General features: G+C 35.4%; 1 protein-coding gene across 5 annotated transcripts in view; it reads right to left on the bottom strand.

Moving 5' to 3' along the window:
- LOC143244526 (uncharacterized) overlaps positions 1-24006 on the bottom strand; it is a 70328-nt gene that overhangs the window by 33573 nt on the left and 12749 nt on the right. For 3 of the 5 annotated variants that reach the window (XR_013025157.1, XR_013025163.1, XR_013025149.1), the window contains exons 4-6: positions 22460-22798; positions 11881-12045; positions 10069-10366 (exon numbers count right to left, since the gene is read on the bottom strand). Coding sequence is in view for 2 of the 5 variants with exons in the window: in XM_076489372.1 (XP_076345487.1) it covers positions 10128-10366; positions 11881-12045; positions 22460-22798 (743 nt within the window). In the remaining 3 variants the exon portion in view is untranslated. Of the gene's footprint in view, positions 1-9857; positions 10367-11880; positions 12046-22459; positions 22799-24006 lie in introns of those variants that run through there. The other 2 variants (XM_076489372.1, XM_076489380.1) reach the window with 1 other exon arrangement.

A 24006-nucleotide genomic window follows, 5' to 3' on the forward strand; every position in this document is an offset into this window, starting at 1 on the left:
GTGTTGCCTATGTTACTTGTATTTTACTTAGAACATGGACAAAATCGTCTTGGAAATAAAAAAAAAAGTTAAAACGGAGCCTAGCGATTTGTTATAATTCATTCTACACAATGCTTAACAAAAGTTCCAATAACTATGAAGATGATTTTAAAAATTCTTGTTCAATTTTATAAAGTGATCCAAGGAAAACCCAACCTAGTCTTTTGAAAAATAAACGGACTGCATGACTCTTGACGTATGTTGTTTTTTATTAACATTAAACACAAAATTCGGCTGTTTGTCTGTGCTGCGCTTACCAAGAGAGCTACAAAGACCAATTTTTAGCATTATAAACCAGCTGACATACTTGAGGACATTTTGTGCTTTGTTCATTTCTTACTATGAGTAAAGCTACACAACAGACGATTTGTGCTGTGTTTTCTACGAAGATTGAAATCCGTCTCTTAATATCACAAGTCTTTTGATTTATCTCTGAGCCACTGAGGGGGCGTAACACATGTAAAAATTAACTTATTATACCTTAATATGTTTATCAGAATGTTATTAAATGTTAACTCGAACATTGTAGAACAAACAATAATTTGAAGTTGTCATAATGAAAATTATTGTAAAATCGGCTTGTTTGGGTTGAGAAAATATTTTACGTAGAAGAGCGAACAAGGTCGAAGCGTTCGCTCTTCTACGTAAAATATTTTCTCAGCCCAAACGAGCCGATTTTACATATATATTTCTCTACGAGTGGGTTTTCTCAACATCAATGAAAATTGTTTAAGAACTTGAAATATAAAGGTTATCACTGTGGGGGGGACGTACTTGTATTTAGAACTCATCTTTAATTTTTAATACGTAATAGCTTCTTACGTATGTTAAAGATAAGAAAAGAGCGGTTAATACATGTGCAAAAGAATCTAAAAATATTTGAATGTTATACAACACTGAGGGTTTATCATTTTATAAAGAATTGTGAATATGTAAATCAGCATGTCACGTGATAAATACAGCCAGTATAAACTTGCAGGTGTGGCATGCAGCAGAACTGCTGTTTGCTCTTGTTTGAAATTACTCGGACAGTGCGATGCTCTGAAAATTGATCGTATTCGAGAAAAGGATGAAGAATCTCCTCTCGTGCAAGATGAACAGTCAAAACCTTGAGATGTGTTCAGATAGGGAATTTGGAATATCCTAGATTGGGAAGGTATTCTATATAGTTAATGACATTGAAAATAAGAGAATGATAATCTACTTTGAGTACTAGGACTATTCGGAAAGAGACGTGGAGTAAGTCGTACCCTAGTAGAGGGAGGCAAAGTGCTATGTAGCAGATGCGAATTCACAGATACGTAGATCAGTGGCGAAAACTTTACGCGTGCCCCAACCAACAGTAACGAACGTAACCACGAAAGATCTCTGTCTAAAAAAGTAACGGTCGTCATGTGTACACACTTTGCTTCTATGACATGCAACTTCAACTATTGTTTGCTTCAAGTAACTGGAAAATAAAGTTATTCATGCTACTCCATACGAAGATAAACTGGTTAAATAGCTGTACACAGCATCTATACGTGTGATCAGTCCTTTAAAATGGGTGCTAGAAAACAGTCGATCTCGTATATTAAACAGCTTATGGATAACCTGCGAAAAGGAAGAGTAGGCTTTGAACATAAATTTACGAAATAATTTCTTTCAATGGAAACTACGTTGAATCACTCTTGTCAAGAGGTAACGCTGAGATGCTTGATTTCGGTTTACTATCTGCACCAAACGGTTTATTAATAATATGAAAAAGATAATATACGAAAAATTGTAGAATGAATGAAGTAGAATAAAATATGTGAGATTTCATTTGAAACAAGGTTTGAAAAATAAATAGAACTAAAACCTTAGGGCTCATGAAAAGCAAACAATACGATCAACCTTGAAAACGTCACCACCATCAATGACACTTTCTAACGTCAAAGGCAATCTCCGTGATAAGATGGTGCCATCACTGGCAATTGTACCAATAACATGAAAGTATTATGCGAGAAGGTGGGACTTTTGGTGTCAAAAAAAGCCCACAATTTGGCGGTTATTTTGTAATAGAAACATACGTTGATGAAACTGCACAGTCATGACAATACAGCTTCTCCATGATTCCTATGGCAACTGGAAAGCTAAATAAGAATAGTGGGCTTTATCTGCCAAAGCTTTTCAATATCTTCCCACTCTATATCTAGTGTTGTGCATGTACTGATGACGGACCTGAAGTACACATAAGTGACGAGAAGAAATGTAATAATGCCAGAGCAGACTGATTTGGTTGAGGTGTCACGGAACTCATTACCAGTCTAGGGATTCCAAAAAATATAAATAGTCATCAAATTCTAACGGAAGTTGGCCAGTAACTCTTGTACATCTAGAAGAACAAACTAAAACATCGCACTAAATGATTTCATGGACCATCAAAGAACTGAGAAAGTCACTATGTAAAGTGCAGTTAGTGTAGCATTTAGTTTCTAGATGATTCAAAGAAAGTGAAATTACATATAATTAGGCAGTGAACAGAGAAACTATAGGAGAGAGCCTTTGAGCCACCCACAAAGGCACAGTAAAACATGGCAGAACTCGCAGTCACTAGATTCAGAGAAATCTGTAGAAATAGAAAAAAAAATGGTTCTAAAGATGTTCAATACGTAATCCATAACAATGGAAGTCATGTTATATGCCAGATCTCTATATAGTATCACAAATATTTTAAATATAACAAAATATCGATACGAGGTGTTCTATTTTGAAAAAGTTTCCCTCATTTGTGTTTCTGATTGAATCAGGCATTTATGACAGAGTAATATATATGAAAAACCCATTGGGTGGGCAAAATGAAGTTGTTTCCAGAAACCAAAGAAGTGTATTAACCATCCTTTACAAAATCTTAGAGACATCTGGTGAAAGTAATTGATCTATATTTAAAATGAATCTTGAAATCCTTTCCATCTTTAGAAAACGAGATGAAAATGACAATGTGAAACTCCCATGGACTCGAAAGCACCTATCAAGTAAAATGTTATGAACACCCATATAAATGGAGTTCCTGTAAAATGACAAACCTCCACATAGTGTCATAAACCTTCTCAATATCAAATAAAATCAATACAGGATTTTTTTTTATTGAGAAAATCTTCCCTGATCGGATTTCAAGATTAATCAGTTGGTTTGCAGGGGGACCTGGCATGGCCTAGCGCGTTAAGGCGTGCGCTTCGTAATCTGAGGGTCGCGGGTTTGCGCCCGAGTCGTGCTAAACATGCTCGCCCTCCCAGCCGTGGGGGCGTTATAATGTGACGGTCAATCCCACTATTCGTTGGTAAAAGAGTAGCCCAAGAGTTGGCGGTGGGTGGTGATGACTAGCTGCCTTCTCTCTAGTCTTATACTGCTAAATTAGGGACGGCTAGCACAGATAGCCCTCGAGTTGCTTTGTGCAAAATTCCAAAACAATGGTTCGCAGGGAAGCACTGCCAACAAACACCACAATGGGTGGATGAAAGAAGGTATTTGATTCGAGGAAGTAAATAAAATTAGCATTAAATTTTCTTTTCACAAACATTACAGAGGCAGCTAGTCCTAGCAATGAGAGAATAACTAGAAGGAATCATGTGATCCTTCTAAGGCTTAGGAAACTTAATGACCATAGCCTTATGCTATGGATTTGGGAATTCATTCTCCATCGAACTCCAGTTAAAAACATGCAAACGAAGAGCCAGAGAAGTGATAAATATATAGTTCAATATCTTCTAATGAATGTCATGACATCCAAGAGACGTACTTCTAGACTGATGTAGAGCAATTTTATATTCTGTAAGGGTAAATGGTTGATTGTAGTTATTGAACTTGTTTGTCTGAAAACAAAGAGACAATTATTCATCCTTTAACTTTACGACCAGGAAAGATATGGAAGTGCTGGAATGATGAGAAAGCACTCCATAAGGGAGTGATCAATACTTGTATATCAACAACTAGCTGGCCATTAGAAAGCAAAATTAAAAGAGGTAGGAAGTATATTTTCTACTGCCCCTTCGAATTCTTTACGCGTGCCCCAACCAACAGTAACGAATTACCTTTGAAGTGGTGGACAAAGAAAAGCTAGAAGTAAACTTAATCCAAGTTTCCTTGATGTCATGTGATTGTAAGGGGAGATATTTAAGGCTAGTTTCTGCTAGTTGGCAGTCAAGAGTCCACCACGTACGAGAATATCATAGGAACCATATCAAGGTTTTGGGGATATTGAACAACTTCCTGGGTAATGAAGTCAAAAACTACCTGTATGGAGTAATCAACAGACAGGAGAGTAGCAACAGTAAGATGGAGTTTCAAGAGTGTATTGAAGGAGAGCTAGTTAGCCTGCTTAAACTTCCACCATTCACACGAGTCGAACTGCATCAACTGCAGTCTACTCCCTCTAAATGATAAGAAAATATTTACTGCCCATAGGTAATTTCCACCATCTATGAAAAAATAAGGAAGATTGTTTATTTGTTTGTTTTCTTACAGCAAAGACACATGGGGCTATCTGCTGAATCCACCGAGGGAAATCGAACCCCTGATTTTAGCGTTGGAAGTCCTTAGACTTACCCCTGTACCAGCGGGGGACAATAGGGAAGAAAAGAAGGGAAAGAAATGGATAAATCTGAGGCAATATATGATTAACTAGGATCATGAAAATAAATTTTATAATGAGAAGTGAAGGGAAAAAGGAAAGGTGTGATCTGAGATAATATGCTCCATAGAAGGACCACTCCAATCAACATCACATAGAGAAGATGATGTCTATTAAAGCCTTCCAAGATGAGGAGGAAGGTAGATGGAAATTGGTCAATAAGATCATCAAGATATGTTTAACCATAATTTTCTCATGGCAACAGGAAGAAAAGCAAATTATGTTTGTATGACCTATGGAGACAAAGGTTATAATAGTCTCTAATGACATGTGGAATAGTATGGATAAAGTGCGTGCATTCCTCTCAACCAGAAAATCCCCCTATGAAAGCGTCAATCATATAACCTGTCTTTCCTGTATAAGAAACACTGCAAAAAGGTGACCAAGTCAAAAAAGTGATCACTGAAAGGAGGGACGAACAGGTTGATAAGAATCAATAAAGAAATTAAAGTCCTGTATATTAGAGTGAAACCCCAAACAATTCCACTATAACAAAGTGGACAATTTTATTTAGAAGGAATAGGAAAACCAGGTGGAGAGCCGTTTTGGGTTTTATTAAGATAACAATGATTTTGTTTAGTAAAAAAGAGGTATATTGACCTCCATGTATCCTGCTCTTGTTTGATAAGACAGGTTCCTGACTGACAAACTATATTGGTTGGTTAATTGTTTGATTCTTTATGGCATAAAACAGCTAGGCTATCTACGCCAAACAACCATTAAAATGCAAAAGGAAACCAAGCTAGAGGAGAAAAAATGTCCAAAAATGATGAAACTAAACAGAATTAAAATGGAAACCAAGCTAAAGGAGAAAAAATGTCCACAACTGAGGAAAACTAAACAGAATGAAAATGGCTTGTGGCCTACAAAAAACTAAAACCGGTCAAGTCGCCACTGACACCATCCAATGTCAAGAGTAAACCCTAAGAAAATACGTGTCTCAGTTTCTGCCATCACTCACATTCGTAAGGATAGCATGAAAGTAAAACATTTGTGACATTTAAGTCACAAAGGCTGCATATTGTCAGATCAGTCCCACATAAAACAATGAGTCAACAACTTGACCGATGTATAGCCTAGTCAAGGCAGGTTCCTTCTCCCATCAATTTTTATTGAAATTTGATGCTCAATACCAGCTGTAGGTTTGATGGGGGAAAAGGTTGTTATGGCTTACTCACCCCAAACTGACTAAAGAAACGTAACACACGTAAAGGACAGGCGTGGCTGTGATAAAACCAAAGCAGGTGGACTTAGATGTAGTGTCAGAAATCTCATTCCAGAGAATAACAATATAATCAGATATCCAGAAAAAACTAGATAGAAAGAGAAGACAGTGAAAAGTGAGCCAATTGTTTCTGAATATGAAGAACAGGATGAAAATTAACGTTAAGTCCAAAGGAAAGCTAAGAGAGTCTGTGTATATTATACATTTATTGTACTGCTTAGCTTCTATATGATCCAGTGCAAGAGAAATCCTTTACGAATCAGCAATGAACAGGGAACTTGTAGAGGGGATCCTGTGAGGAACAACCGAGCCCATATTAAACCATGACATGCCCACATATTTACCTAATTTTGAACCACTGTTAAAACAAGAATAGAAGAATGTTTCAAAAATGTTTGGCAAAGGAGAAGACAGTATACCTTGTCACCATATGCTTTCTCTTGCAATGACTCAAGAAAAAATCACAAGTGAGGATGGCAATAGGTTTATCATCAGACTTAGCAACATCATCCAATAATAGTTCCATTTATCCAGCAATGCTCAAATACAAAAGCTTAAGGAGGAATAGCTGGCTGCTGATTCTGAAAAAATATAGTCCATTGAGGAAAAAAGACACAGCCCCAGGTGGGATGATGTGATAATGATAAAAGGTTGGTAGCATATTGCAAAGAAAGTTGCAAATAGCAGATATGAAGAAGAGATTCATAGGACTCAATACAGAGCTTTGAACTGGTGAACTGTGGAAAGCCTCTGTGCATAGATGATATTCCACATGGTGCAGAGAGTCCACCATCTTTTAAGAGATGGTTTGTCACAGCAATAAATGATGGACCCAGAGAAAACTTGGAATATATAGTACTCCAATAGGTGGTCAATATAAAACATCAATCTACATTCCAAGTGGTGGAAAAGAGGACATGGTAGATGTTCAGTGCTCTTGTACACTCTACACGAAGCAGCTTAATGTGAGAAATTAATTCAATCTTACAGTTAAAGATAAGCCTCAAGAACTTTGCCTCAGAAATCATGGAAAGAACAAAAACATCAAGACACAACTCAGAATCAGGATTTAAACCCCGTTGGCAGCAAAAATAGATTCAAACCGTTTTCAGAGAAGAGGAAATGAAACTGCTGTTGTCCACTCCAAGAAGGGAGTGAAAGTACTATGAAACCCCCATTAATAAATCTCATGTTCGACAACTGACAAGAAATATGGAATTAACTGATAAATAGGCCATTTACATCTGTAATATGAAGTTGTTTAGTTATAGCATTGATCTTGATGTTGAAAGGTTTAATACTCAAGACATGGCCCTGAGAGACTCCAAGTTTCTGTGTGAAGGATTGGGAAAGGGTTGAATCCACACGAACTTTGTATCACCTATCAAGTAAAAATTACAAATAAAAATGGACAAATGGCCACACACCCCTTATGAGTGGAAGTATCACAAAAGTATCAAACCTTCATGTAGTGTCATAAACCTACTTGAAATCAAAGAATACCGAAACAAGATGCTTTCTTCACTGATTGAGATTTTTTAGATGAATCAGGTGGTCCATGATGAAGCACTGTCAACCAAAACCACATTAGATGGGCAAGAGGAGGCTTTTTGATCCAAGGAACAAAACAAGGCAAGCATTAAACATCCATTCCAAAACCTTACAGAGACAGCTATTCAAAGAATTGGATGATAATTAAAAGGAATTTCGAGATCCTTCCCAGGTTTTGAGAAAGGAACAATACCAATCATCTAGAGAATCATTCTCCTGCTGGATCTTTTAAAAACAACCAGAATAAGAGTAAACGAGACAGGAGAGAAATGGCACAGCGTAACATAGTGAATGTCATATTGTCATCAGGTCCATCTGATGCACTACAAGACTGGTGAAGAGAAATTTTAAGTTCTACCAGAGTAAATGGCCAATTATAATAATAAAGATGATTTGAACAATAGGAAGGGGCAATTTCTCAGCTTGAAACTTGATGGCCAAGAAGGCAGTGGAAGAAAGACAAGAGCTATAGAAGTAAGTCAAGTACTATCAAAGTGTATTGGCAATGCTCTGTACATCAAGAACTTCTTGGAGAGCAAGATAAAAAGGGATCAAGAAGCATACGCCAACTGACCTCCCACACCTTGTCCCAGATAATTTGAAAGTGGTGGTAGAAGAAATAATGGTGGTGAATGTAATCCAAGATTACTTCCAGCAAAGACTCACTGGAAAGCAAAATGGTTGAAAAGAGCATGTGTGTGTTTTCTTATAGCAAAAACAAATTAGTTATATACTTTGTCCATTAATAAAATGTAAAAGCTTTATTTTGTATAGAAGTACGAATATTCTACTAATATTCGTATTAAACTCAACATTTATTAGCAAGTCTATTATATACAGCTTACACAATTGCAGGATTTCGATCAAAAATCGTCTTCTTATTTAAGTCAAAGCATATAAAAATATGTACTTGTAACTTTCGAGCAAATTTGGCACAGGTTTAAAATAAAAAGTAAGGTTATTATCTGAGGTTACAACGTTAATAAAAGCTTTATCTACATTTACAAACATTCGTTGATTTTACTTCCTTTTCATACAAACGATAATAACTTATGTTACAAGTCCAGTTTTTTAATGCCGCTGAGAATACTGAAACACGTTTTACAACGAACACAGTCATTCTTGTTTTATTTCATTTTATGTAAATTTACTACAACTATAAAAAAACTTACAATAGAAATAATATTCTAGCTCATCTATGTTATAAACTTTATCATAATCTAACTTGCCACTTACTTGAATATTGTTAAAACATTCGCTTTATGTTATAATACATATTGTAACATGCCCATGACTGATCACGGATAGAGAAGTTTGTAATTAAGCGCAAAACTACACAATGAGCTATCTGTGCTATACCCACCATAGGAATCGAAACCCGGTTTCTACCGTTGTAAATCTGCAGACACATAATTTGAGGCTTGTCTGTTTATATTTAAGCCCAAACCTCTTTGAATTGTTCCTATAACAAGTACTGAAACCTGGTTTTTAACTGTGCCACAGGAAGAAAACGGAAAAGTATGTTAGGGTTTGAAACGTACATCGTTTAAAGAAAAACATGTTGTGTTGACTAATCCTGTTCTCAAGATGAATAAAATCAGTTTAACTTAGTGACCTTTTCTTGTTACTATCTTGCAGGTTTAATGATCCAAGATATGCCATTAAGCAAGAAAGCATTCCAACAGGTGTTTTTTGTTATTATCATTGTATTAAGTGAACTGGTTATCTTTCAAGAGTTATGTAAAAAATGTATAGCATGCGTAGAAGTTGGTTAGGGCAGCATGCTCGTCCTTTCAGCCATGGGGCGTTATAATGTTACCAATTCAAAAGAGTGTAGTGATGACTAGCTGCCTTCCCTCTAGTCTTACACTGCTAAATTAGAGACGGCTAGCGCAGATAAACATCGTGTAGCTTTGCGCGAATTTCAAAAACAAACAAACCTTAATGAATCAAAAGCTTGAAATATTTGTTTTCCATCTTCAATTTAATTACATCAACTAACGACTCATTTATATTTTATATCAGACTTTTTCATACAGACTATTTGAATAAACGTTTTTGTTGTTATTGTTTATTTGCAGTCTTTTGTGTGTGTGTTTGTCTGTCATATAATATCGAGATAATAGATATCTTTATTAATAATCACAGAGTCCAAGCGATTAGCTAAATTTCCAAACACTATATGAATATATCTATTAAAACTTTGAACAAATGTGATTATAATGTAACAGAACTTGCAATGTTTGCTGCTCAAGCATGTTTCACACGTGCACACATGAAAGTGTCAAAATATGACAAAATAAATGTCACAAACATTGTTGTTAACAAGATATAGGAACAAAATATAGAAATATTTTTAGATTAAAATTAAAAATAATAAATATAAAGCACTCCAATTATATATATTTTTACTCTTTTTAGAATAACCAATTAGTGAAGAAAAAGTTACATTGAAACGTTTCGTACTAAACAAAACACCATATGGCAGCAGGCAAAATTAGGATGCAAAAACACATCGTGTCAAAGAAACATAAATGAAAGCGTATTAAAAATACGCGGAGAGTGAAATAAGATATTTCCGTAGTAAGTTGTTAATACGTACATTGAAATTTGCGGATTTTTTTTCCATCGTTGGTTGTTTAAAATTCAACCATATTTTCATTATCGTTCACAATGTGGAAAATTGTTGGTGCTCCAAGACCCTGCATCCATACAAGTCATTACTGCTGATCCAAACTTGATTTTATGTGGTGCTTTGCAATGAAACGTCACTTTCTCCGCGTAACGATATCTTTGCTTATCCGGATTTAATAACAGCCCCTGTCGACGAGAGATGTCTGGTCTCGAGCATTGATCTTTGGGAATTATGAGCGCCATCTGTACATTCGAGGAGGAGTTATCTGTGAAATTGTAAATAAATCTGATTAATTCATTTTGAGTTAAATAAAGTTCAGGTTTAAAGGATTGTGTTGGTTGTATACTTTGTAATATTATTATACTTTAATATAACGACGAGAATAAAAAATATAAAAATTGTTGTGACAGAGTGATGTGTGAAATAAAGCAACCTTTATTTTCATTTATATTAATAATATAGTTAGAACGTCACCATTATGTACTTTAAAGCGCTTATATATATATATATATATTAGATAAATAGTATAATTTTCTAAAGTTTATAGTTTCAAAACATTTATTTACTTTTATACAATGTAATAAAAATTAAACTATAACTTGCCACAAAAAGTAGATTAAAAACAACTATGAATTTAAAGGTGACCTTTTTCTAAACGTTACGATCATGTTAAAATACAAATTTAAAAAAACAAAACGATACAATAATAGAGCGCCATCTGTTAGTTGTAAAGTGAGATAAAGACAATGCCAGTACTGTAGAGTCTGGAAGCTGCTTATTAAATAAATACAAAGAAAATATTGTTTTAATAGGTAGAGGAGTGTCATATAAGAACAGGTCATCACACAGAGTTCAGCTTTGATTACAGTTTTCGTATATATTTATACAAATATGTTGAAACTATAATGTCTTAACTTCTTCGTTAAAACAAAAGAAAAACTGTGTTTTGTTAGAACCACGGTCATACGTTGCATCTTCTTAAGTTACAAACAAGAGATTATAAATAATACAGAAAACAACCATACGTGTCTTCTATCCAACCTTATAGAAATGATAATTACATTTAATGGAAACAATAATAAACGTGTTTACTAAATCATTGATTTAACAGTTAAATAATCAATTGCTGCCAGAAAATTTTCTGAAACAGATGACAGAGAAAACACAGCAGTACGTGTAACGTTGTAAGCCCTCGAGCTCCTGAGGTAGGGGTTTTGGGAAGATACGTTAAACATCAAAATTATTGTTATTTCTTTTCGATACCTTTCGAATCTCTAATCTTTAGTTTTTCTATTTCAATATAATTTGGAATAATATTTTTTATAATAAAAATAAATTCCTTCTGATTTATTATTTAGAAATTTTAATATTTAAGGCAATTAAAAAACAAAGATTCGACTGAAGCGCCATGTGTTGAATGTAAAAATTATAATAATTTAAAATTTATACCTTTCTCGTAACGAATTGCTATAAACAAATAACACTAATAATAAAATTATTACTTTACAAAGAACACAATTAGTTGTTGTTTCTCTACGTTTGCTTACTAATATTAATAGCATTTCATGTTCTTTGCTTAGTGTTCTTTCCATTAACTAATATTATACAAATCAAAGACCGAGTTGCTTTGTACTAAAGTACGTCAAACTGGTTAGGTTTTCATAGTAAAGGTTAATTTGATATTTTTATAATAAAATCTGTGACAATACAATACACAATGTTGTAAGTTTCTCTCGACAAGGATACTGATCTGATTGCATCATGTTTAAAATATTTTACCTTCAGAAACACAAGTTGGTTCGTCATCGGACCATTCCCCAGATGGAAGACACTTTATTGTAGAAGAACCATTCACAACATAACCCTGTGGGCAGTCAAATCTCACAGCTGTTGACATTACGGTCCCGTAACTGTTATCTTGTTTTAATTCTCGACAAGTAATTGCTAAAGTGAGAAAACAAACATCACTTCATCTGGGGCGTAAACACCATCCTTACATCTTTCAATTAAAACTGACAAAATATTATTATTTAAAAATATTTTCTAAAATTCACTAGTGCCTAGGAAAGAATGAAACACAGAAACTCATTCCATTCTACTTTACATTTGTGTCCATCAGTCACAGAATACGCGACTATCTTACATTAACTATTTTACTTCCAACATCAATGATTGAAATATCTTTGACATATGATTATTTCGTTTTTGTAACTTAAAAATATTATACCAGAATTTAACTACTCGTTAATAATTTCTAAATTTTTTATTTCGTTAACAGATTCCAGTTTATCTAAACTCTTTTTACTGTTATTAAACTTCATTTGTTGCATTGTTTTCCTGTTGTATTTGTTCGTCTCTCTACCGCCTGTATACCGAATTACAAGTATTTATACTGCAGTATAACCACAGAACAGTGATGCATAATCTTTAATATTATTCAACACTAGTAGATATTTAGTAAGTTTAGTAACTGGCTATATTAAATATGTGCGGACCAGGAATATTTTCGTGTATCTGAGGACTTGGACTTACATACTTTTTAAGATATATAATGTTATTTTGATTAGACGACGACGTTGAACCTTGCATGATTGGTATCACATACTGAGGTTTGTTTGTTATGACTTATGGTAAAGTTATTCTAGAGCCTTCAGCGTTAGCCATCCCTAATTCTGAATTGTAGCCTATAGAAAAGTAAGTTGGTCGACTCCACCCACCACAAATATTTTACCTACCCCTTACCAACAAATAGTGAGATTGACTGTCATATCCTAACGTCCTCACGGCAGGCACGTTCGAGGACAGGATTTAAACCAGCAACCCTTAGATTGCGCATCGAGATCCCCAAACATAAGGCCATACCAGAACGATGGATATATTGCAAATATTCGAACTAATTTTATTATTTTCTTATTTCTACACAAATTATTCATATAAGGTATATGTCGATCTGCAAATAAGTGAATGTTAACATGCTTTAAATTAATGTTTAACACTGATTAATACTATCAAATTAGTTTTTCAAAGATTTATTTAATGTACTAAGAAAGGTGCACTCTGTTTAACAGGTTTTCATGCAGTGTATTAGCACACAAAATAAAACAAAAAACACTCAATTTTATATTGAGTGTCAAAAAACAAACGTTCACTTTTCATTTGAATATTAAAAGAAAATCAAATTTATATTTAACATTCATATGTTTTCTGCTTGTAAGGTAGAGGAATAATAATAATCTATTTCTGTCAGCAGTTTATAATAAGTTTTTCATGAGAAATATTGTAAAATGTGGTCACCGGGTCAATTTAATATTCATTTTAAATAATAAAACAACTTATTCCACTCTTGAAAATTTGAAATAAAAATATTGCAATGTTTGATAAGTAATAATTTATTTTCATTAACATAAAGTATTGTGCAAAAGTCAAAAATTAGATTTTTGGCTACTTTACAAAGAATAAGGGAAGGTAAATCACAGATGAAACATCAAACTTCGTTCGTCTTCATATTAAGTACAACAGAAGCTCAGTGAAAGTGTTTGAGTCCAGTAAACAGTTAATATATTGTGTTCCATTTCGGTTTTTTTAATAACTGCAGACAGTCTTACAGGCATTATTACAACATATTTAATCAAAATGTATTTTGAGACTTCACTCCAAATGTTAATAGCACACTCTCATAAAGTTCATTTGGAAGTAACTTTTAATTTGTCAAGTTTTTGAACTATCAAACCCAAGATCTTCTCAATTGGATTAAGACTGGGACTCTATGGGGGACATTGTATCATTTGAAAGACTGCAGCAGCTTATTTTGTTAGCTAAATAATTTCTGTATAAGTTGAATGAGTGTTTTGGGGTCATTATCTTCTTAATAATATAATCCCTTACCACTAACACGTTAGCCACTGGGTATACTTTGAGGAATCAAAATTCCTCCCCTATGCTTCATTGTAGGTGCCATGGATTGAAGTATCTTTCATCTTTCTTCCGACGGACGTACAACCTATGCTTTGAAACTATTGTTTCAAACTTGGACTCATGTGTTCATAACAATATTTTTTCAGTGATCAGCTGTCCACAGCTGTCCAGTTTTTGTTCTTTTTAGCAAGGCCCGGCATGGCCAAACGTGTTAAGGCGTGCGACTCGTAATCTGAGGGTCGCGGGTTCGCATTCCCATCGCGCCAAACATGGTTGCCCTTTCAGCTGTGGGGGCGTTATAATGTGACGGTCAATCCCACTATTCGTTGGTAAAAGAGTAGCCCAAGAGTTGGCGGTGGGTGGTGATGACTAGCTGCCTTCCCTCTAGTCTTACACTGCTAAATTAGGGACGGCTAGCACAGAGTAGCTTTGTGCGAAATTCCAAAACAAACAAACAAACTTTTTTTGCAAATTTCAGTCTCTTAACGATATTTGGAGACTGAAGTAAAGGTTTCTCGTTGAGTCTTCGTGACACTTTAGATCTAAACATTTTTATGTCATTTGGTATGTGATCAGTTATCTCATGCTTGAGATCTGTGTCTTCCTTTTGTCCTAAGGCTGAATAAACTCAACATCAGTATTGTTGAGTTTAGGTGTTTTCCTTTTTTATTTTCTACTTTCAAATTTACCCGTCTCGGTCTCACAATCTAGGTGTACTTGACAGTTTTTGGGGAGCATTTCAAGTTGCAGAAATTTGTCGAATAGTCCAACCAGTATCACTTAAAGCTTTTATGTGATCTACTCTAATGACAATTTTCTCTGCTTTTTTGGCCGTGTCATGACAACAAAACTTAATATATAGTGTTAAACATTGTTTTTATCTAGGTGTGTTTGTGGATTACTATCAAATTAATTTCTTCTGGCATACAGTCATGTGAAAATGTTAGGACACCCTATGAAAGCCTGCGTATTTTTGTAAGATTTTTGGATATATAGATATTTAATCTCAATTTTAACAATACTGAGAGATTATAGGAATATAACTAAACAATTAAAACTGAATAAAAGACTTTTCAAGATCTTCTGTAAATGTAATTCTACAAAAATGCATATTCTAACTGAGGAAAAAGTTACGACATCCCAAAATTATTCTCACTTAAAATGGCTCAACTCACAAACAGATGTATCACACCAGGTGCATGTGATTAAAGATCGTTACTCAGCATTGTGAATGAGGCTTGCCCTATTTAAACCTCGGACATTTAGTTTGATGTGCTCCTGACTGTTGAAGTGAGAGTGAGCACCATGAGTCTGAGGCCTTCAGAAAGAAAATTGTAGCAGCTTATGGATCTAGTGAGGGATTTAAAAAGATCCCAAAAGATTTTGAAATCAGCCATTCCACTGTCCTGAAAATAGTCAACAAGTGGAGGGCTTTCAAAACAACTGCCAACATGTCCAGGTCTGGTCGTCCAAGCAAGTTCACCCCGCGAGCAGACCGCAAGATGCTAAAAGAGGTCTACAAACGCCCTAACATGTCATCACGGGACCTACAGCAGGCTCTGGCTACTGTTGATGTGAAAGTGCATGCCTCTACAATCAGAAAGAGACTGCACAAGTTTAACTTGCATGGGAGGTGTGAAAGGAGGAAACCTTTGCTCTCTAAGAGAAACATCAAGGCCAGACTGAAATTTGTCAAAGAGAATGTAGACAAAGACCAGGACTTCTGGAATAATGTTCTTTGGACAGATGAGTCCAAAATTGAATTATCTGGACACCAGAACAGAGGACATGTTTGGCGTCAACCAAATACAGCATTCTAGGAAAAGAACCTCATACCAACTGTGAAGCATGGAGGTGGAAGTGTCATGGCTTGGGGATGCTTTGCTGCAGCAGGACCTGGACAGCTCACAATCATAAAATTCACCATGAATTCTACTGTGTATCAGAGGGTGCTTGAGGAACATGTGAGTCCATCTGTAAGAAAATTAAAGCTGAAGCGGAACTGGACCCTGCAACACGACAATGATCCAAAACATACCAGTAAATCCACCAAGGACTGGCTGAAAACTAAGAAATGGAATGGAATGGCTGAATCAAAGCCCAGATCTTATTCCCATTGAGATGCTGTGGGGTGACTTGAAACGGGCTGTACATGCAAGAAACTCCTCAAACATCTCACAGCTGAAAGAATTCTGCATTGAGGAGTGGGCCAATCTTTCTTCAGACCGATGTCAGAGACTGATAGATGGCTACAAGAAGCGTCTCACTCCAGTTATTTCAGCCAAAGGGGGTAACACTAGCTATTAGAGGATCGGGTGTCCTAACATTTTCCTCAGTTAGAATATACATTTTTGTAGAATTACATTTACAGAAGATCTTGAAAAGTCATTTCTTCAGTGTTAATTGTTTAGTTATATTCCTATAATATCTCAGTATTGTTAAAATTGAGATTAAATATCTATATATATAAGAAATGTTACTTTTTCTCATGACTGTATACTGGTGTCATGTGCTAGCTTCTTGCTAGTTTCTTTCAATGCAGTTAAGACACTGCATGTGGTACCATGACAGTTATTTCAGATCCTAAATTTGATCAGTGTGTTCATTTAAGCAGAACCCTTATGACATGTTCTTGGTCAAGTATTGAAGTATATGGTAATTCTAAAGAATGATAAGTATTCTCATCCTGCCACATTTAGTTATCAACAGCGATCAGTGAGGAATTACCATAGTGTTAAAATTTACATTCTGTAATAACATATTATCTTGTCCTGATACTTTTTCGTATTATTGTACAAAATGTGTGAATCATAATCCATGCAATATTATCGTACCATTGCCAAAACCAAGAAGTAAATGGAGGATGATATGCAAAGAAATGTTGTTTGTGACAAAGATACTCCGTCATTACTTACCGAGAAAGACACGCATTAGTAATGTCACAACTACTTTTACTGTATGGTAGAAATAATGTCACAACTACTTTTACTGTATGGTAGAAATATTTGTAACAAAACTAAAGCAACTGCTGTTTTTGTTAGATAGACGGTAACCAGATAAGTGAAACGATTCCTTCTGACCAGAAGTGTAGCAGCTGACACTAGAAAACATCTCCCTTTTGCCAGATAGTGAACCACACACTGTCTTTTGACATCTCTCCTCTGCTTACCACCTTCCACCTATTCTTCCATTTTTGCGATTCTCCATCAACGTTACCCGAATTTTGAATAACTTTATGTGTGTCAATACATATATATATTCTGCGTGTTTTGTTTGTGTTTTGAATTTCACACAAAGCTACTCGAGAGCTATCTGTGCTAGCCGTCCCTAATTTAGCAGTGTAAGACTAGAGGGAAGACAGCTAGTCATCACTACCCACCGCCATCTCTTCGGCTACTCTTTTACCAACGAATAGTGGGATTGATCGTCACATTATAGCGTCCCCACGGCTGAAAGGGCCAGCATGTTTCGTGCGACCGGGATTCTAACCCGCGACCCTCAGATTACGAGTCGAACGCCTTAACCCACCTGGCCAGGCCGGGCCATATATATTATGAATAGCCTTTAAACTAATATGAACAAACTATTCTTATAAAGCTTTCAAATCAGGGTTTAAACCATGCTAGGAATATTAAAAAACAAGAATAGAAAACTGGATTATTATTATATATATATATAGCTTTGAATTAAATGTAAAGAAATGAATATTGTTTTCCATGAAATGCTTTAGTTCACAGCAAACAATATTACAAGCTTTATATTTTGTTTTCAAAGGCTGATTTCCAAGAGTTAACAAAGATACCACAGTGAATATTTTAGGACGTGTGGATGAGGGAATTCAGGTTCTATAAGTTGTAATTCCAATTACAGGAGCGCCAACGAGAGTAAACACTTAGAACATATACTCTTTAAAACCTCAGTATAAACAGACTTAAAGCGTACGAACTAAAGAAGAAAACTAGTAACAAATCGAAAGATAAAGTATCATGTTTGTTAGTGGTGATGACGTAGTTGTTTACTCTATCTGTGAATGAGGTAACAACCAGTTGTTAACTTGAAGCATGATGCATCCAGCTGTGTGGAGATGGAATCAAACAGAGATCACCAGATTTTCGACATATTCCATTTTTCGTATTTGTAAAACTCAGGTTTCAGTTGACAGGTAATGCTTGTAATGCTTGTCACTTAGACTGAAACTATAGACATACACAATTATTAACTCGCATTAATATTTTCTGTCGTTTTCAGAAACATGCCTCAAGAAGTTTGGCCAGCTTAAAACGTTGGCTTCCACCGGAGGGTCGTGATAGTCTTCCAGTAATACCCACACGACCCACCTGGGGTGGTCGTGATAGTCTTCCAGTAATACCCACCGGGGGGTCGTGATAGTCTTCCAGTAATACCCACCGGGGGGTCGTGATAGTCTTCCAGTAATACCCACACGACCCATCGGTGAGTCGTGATAGTCTTCCAGTTGGTTGGAAGTGGAAGTATTTTGGCGCAAAGCACCTAGGATATCTGCGGTGTTAACACTGAATAAAAACAAATGTAAAACATGATGAAAGTAAAACAGCTCATTGTGTGTTTCTTGAGAAAAGGTTAAATAGCATTTTAAAAGGCCTAAAATACAGTTACTCTGAACAATGACACTGTCCAAAGACAAACCTAGAGATAAAGTATGTCTGATATAATGCTGCCACAATAGGACTGTATTTTACATCTTTTAAGACGCTACATCGTGGAAGACTCACCCTAATTTGAAAAGACAATCCTAGAAAAAAAAATATTTTGATTCAGCAACCAACACCGCGATGCAGCCTCGACTTTTCTTCAACCTACTAAGTAAATACGTTCAAATACATCATATTGTTCACAGTATATCGACAATATTAGTTAAATTGAATGTTTTATGTTATTAAAAATACGTGTAATTAATAAGTAATGAGATTATGATCTATATGAGAGGCCGTTTTGAGTAGACCCTAAGCTAACCTCTTGCCTTAACCCATCACTTTTGTCTTGGAAGACGTATGCGGATTTTTATTTTTAAAGAAAAAAGTGCGTCTTACAAGGCGTAAAATACAGTAATTCGTAGACAACTGTGTGTTTGAAGTGTCACAGAAGCCACTCATTGGTAGCTCTGTCCATAGCAAAAGAAATCTATGAGTGATGAAACTGTAGCCAATAAAAATATGTTTTTTGCTGAAAGATAAAAACTTATTATTAAGTTCCTCACTTCAAATCGACTGCCATCTGGCGTGAAGCTACTGTGCCTTGATGACAGATCAGAAGCCTACAAAGGGACAGGCAAGGCTATGACAGTGTCAGAGTGAACGGACTTAACAACGATGCCAGCCAACTCGTTACCACGAACAGCAAAACGACAAGGAATATAGAAAAATCGAATGGAGATGAATGATAAAAAGAAGTAGGCCATTCTTTTCTGTATATTCAAGAGAATCGGGTGAAAACTCACATAAAGCAATTCCAAGGCCATCAAAAAATGAAGCGAATCAATACAGATAAGTACATTTAGTGTACTGCTAAGGTTCCACGTGATCCATAAATTTCACGTATGAGAATAATAACAGCATTAATAAATCATATAGCTCAACTCATGAAATTAAAGTGTTAGATTGAACGTTTTTATAGAGTTTACTAAACTAGCTCGAACAAACATGTTATCAGAATTAAAGACCACATCTCTCACTCACACATGAATAGATTAAGGGTCGAACAGTGCTTAACTAAACGCAGTTTTTTATAAAAACTATAAAAACCAGTGGAAGAAATAACCAGATAAACAACCTATCATACTAGTAGGATGATTAATACATATCGATAACAGTTAATGAGTTTATAATATACTGTATAATTAGTTGCTTCAGACCTATCGATAGTTAGCTCAACTAGATAAGATACCCCATTATTTGTTTATTAAAAGAATAAATACAAATAAATTAAAAAGTGACATTATTATCACGATAGTGATAAAAACGGAGCTTTCGTAAAAATGTTTAATAAAATGAGAAGTTTTTGTTTCGAATTCTCTCGTAAAGCTATTCGAGGGCTATCTGCTCTAGCTGTCCCTAAATTAGTAGTGAAATATCACAGAGAAGGCAACTAGTCATCACCACCCACCCCCCAACTCTTGGGTTACTCTTTTACCAACGAATAGTGGGATTGACCGTCATATTATAATGCCCCATGACGGGGCCTAAAGTGAGAAGTAGTAAATACAATGTATATTGATGACTATACCACAAAACTGTATGTTGTTAGTTTCAAATTAGGGTTAGGCTTAAAAAAGTCATCGTTTACAGGAAAAAAAAAGCATGAAATTCTGTAACGTTGTCCAGATGTTTTTTTGTTCATATTTAACTGGGAAACTACTTGTTAGTTGTTTTAAATTTACAACATATCTGCTCCCTTTTTGTAAAAGCAACTGCGTAAGTTAGGTTTTCTTCACTTTGTTTTTTCCTGTTACTAATAAGGTCATTTACTAGTACTAAGTGACACTGCAGAGCTCTTGGGTTCAACTTAATGAAGCACAGTTTAGTATTACTCCCATGGGTACGATGGTAAGATGGAAGACGTAAACCTCTTGAGCAAATCTGTTTTAAATGGAACGGAAATAGAAGTCTTGCTCAAATGTTTGTGGTTTTTATATTTAGGTAATTTCCTTTAATGGGAAATAGTATTTGTGACAATTTTTTTTTATCCTTATAAAGTAAAGTTTCCAATAAGACTTTCTACACAGCTGAACTTTAATCACCCATTTATAACTACTTGTAGAAACTCACTTAGAACTGTGATTTAGAATTATTGTTTTCCATGAAGGAAAATGCATACTATTAACATGAATTGTTTGTTTGTTTGTTTCTTGGAATTTCGCACAAAGCTACTCGTTGGCTATCTGTGCTAGCCGTCCCTAATTTAGCAGTGTAAGACTAGAGGGAAAGCAGCTAGTCATCACCACTCACCGCCAACTCTTGGACTACTCTTTTACCAACGAATAGTGGGATTGACCGTCACATTATAACGCCCCCACGGCTGGGAGGGCGAGCATGTTTGGCGCGACGGGGATGCGAACCCGCGACCCTCAGAGTACGAGTCGCACGCCTTAACACGCTTGGCCATGCCGGGCCTATTAACATGAAGTGAACAACGTATGTTACGTTTCAATAAATTAACAAACCAGAATCATTCTGAAATAAAATTATACCTCGTTTTCTTATTCGAGAATTCTTGTTGTTAAAAGGTAATGTCTTTGTTTTTTCTTTAGCACAAAGCCGCACAATTGACTATCCGTCTGAGATGGCAGCGGTGATCGATTCCCGAATTTTATCGATATAAATTCTAAACTTGTCATTCAGCCACCTACATTCAAATTTACGAACTCTTGGTTTGAACATACCAGTATATTATGATTTATTTTTAAGTCTAAGGATCGTTTAAGTTTTCATAACAGTTAGTGCAAAAGCTAGTAGACTATCGTGTAAGATAAGTTGTAGGTTTTATGTGTGGAAGTATAAGGCATCCTAAATTAGTGTTAATATAAAAATATAAATACGTTGAAACGGAATGGAAAAATCTCTTTACAAACTGTTAATACAGTAAAACGTTGCTATAATCACCCGTACAAAGAAATATAAATAGTTAAGACACGTACACACTCGTAGTTCGCTGTAATTTTTCAAATTAAATCCAGATAAAGTAGGTATAGAACCTGCAAGGTGTTAAAATATTGCACAAGAAAAACACTAGACTTTCTAAGCTACCAATAACACTTGGATAGGTCATTCCGAGGTTATTTTTACACGCTAATTCACAAACAAACTGGTTTGTTTTACAGCCTTAATCTGTGACTGTTTGTAAAATTTTATGGAAAGTTATACAAGGATTATCTGCGTTAACCGTCCCTAAGTTAGATGCAATAGAGTATACGTAAGGCAGATAGTGAACACCACCCACAGCCAAAACTTGGGCTGCTCTCTACCAATGAGTAATGGGTTTTACCATCACATTATGACGCTCCCATGGCTGAAATTGTTAACATGTTCAGAAGCAGGACTCAAATTCCTCGTTGGTAAAGCGGTAAGTCTACGGATTTACAACGCTAAAATCAGGGGTTCGATTACCCTCGGTGGACTCAGCAGATAGCCTGATGTGGCTTTGCTATAAGAAAACGCAAACAAACAGGATTCAAACCCGCAACCCGCAAATTTCTATTAGAGCTCTCTAATCACAAGATCATGTCAGGTTCCTTTGTGATTGTTACAACAGAATTCTCATAAATTAACTTTCACATTGGGAAATTGATAAGACAATACTTGTTACAACGCTTATTGAACCATTGACTTTCAACATAAACTTAGTAAACAGAAAAAACTACGGTGAGAGTCTTACCTTAGTTGTATCATAAACAAGGAAAACTTCATACCTTTCACGGTTACTTCAATTTCTTTCTGAAATCCTTCTAGTGTAGTACATTTATAGGATCCCGAATGCTTTTCTGATACATTGTTGGTCGTTAATTTATTCTCAATGTTAAAAGAGCCCGTCTTTTTTCTGGTAGAGTAGGATGGTTCAACATCAGAATCGGCATTTTTATAGGTCCACTTCAGATCACGTGCCTCTTTCGAATATAAGCATATTAAATTGAAAGATGTCCCGGGATACACTACTAATTGCCCTGTATTGCTAACGCCAAGTCTGTGGTCTGATTGGTAAGGGTCAGGCTCAATCAAAATAATTGGTGAGGGCAATTTTTTCTTGAAAGCTGCAATATAATGTTGTTTCTTTTCATATTTTAAATAAACAATAAACAAAGAAAAGAACAGAAAAATCTTTAACTATGCATTAGTTTTCTATATAAAATTCCAGTTGTCATTCTTCTGGTGTCCGAACAGACACCATCATAAAAACTTAATTTTAAAATATTTAAATAGCTTTTTTTTTTAACCTGAAGATGACCTAAGAAGGTCAAACATTGTTCTCTGCTTTATTAGTAAAAGTATGAATACCCATACCAGCTTACAAAATATTTGTGGTTCATAAAGACCCTAGAAGACTAACGCAGGGTTAAATAGGTACGAACTCAATCAACCATTTGTATGCTTTATACATAGGTACTAGGTATTCTCGCTTATGTGTTGATAATAAAATGCTGGAAAATAAATGTTTCCAGAGTAATAAATGTTAAGAAAATAAACCAAAAGTCTAATAACACATACAATTCAATAATAATAAAATACGAATAAAATAATTATTGAGCCCTAGGTGGCGCAACGACACCAAAATCCAGAGTTCGGTTCCTCTTGGAAGACACATTTGCTTATATAATTTGCACTAAAACAAGTGTCGTCTCTCAGTGCTATCACAAGGAACTCGTGTTCGTATTCTATTTCACAGTGCCCCGAATTACCAGTTAAGAGTCTTAAAAAATCATAACGGAAAAGCATGATCGATATGATGCTGAAACGTCAAAACATTCCTGTGCCTATAGACTCGAGCCTCGAATCTTCTAAATATCTAGCGACATCTTTGGCAAAAACATTAAAATAAACTTCACATTAATGATTGGCTTAGTCATTTTTCCTTCGAATTTCGAACTGGTATTAGTTTTGCTAACAGGTAGAGTGAAGAATTATGTATAATAATATGTCATGCACATTGTACCTGCTATATTGTGTAATAAGACGTTTTCGCCCAATATCAGTGCTCTTCAGGCTGGCTGGGATACGTTAGACACAGAAACAGTTGTCAAACTATATATTAATTGCCCGGCATGGCCGAGCGCGTTAGGCGAGCGACTCGTAATTCGAGGGTCGCGGGTTCGCATCCCAGTTGCGCTAAACATGCTCGCCCTTTCAACCGTGGGGGCGTTATAATGTTACGGTCAATCCCACTATTCGTTGGTACAAGAGTAGCCCAAGAGTTGGCGGTGGGTGGTGATGACTAGCTGCCCTCCCTCTAGTCTTACACTGC

This window comes from Tachypleus tridentatus, chromosome 1 (assembly GCF_004210375.1).
Source record: "Tachypleus tridentatus isolate NWPU-2018 chromosome 1, ASM421037v1, whole genome shotgun sequence".
Classification (NCBI taxonomy): domain Eukaryota; kingdom Metazoa; phylum Arthropoda; class Merostomata; order Xiphosura; family Limulidae; genus Tachypleus; species Tachypleus tridentatus.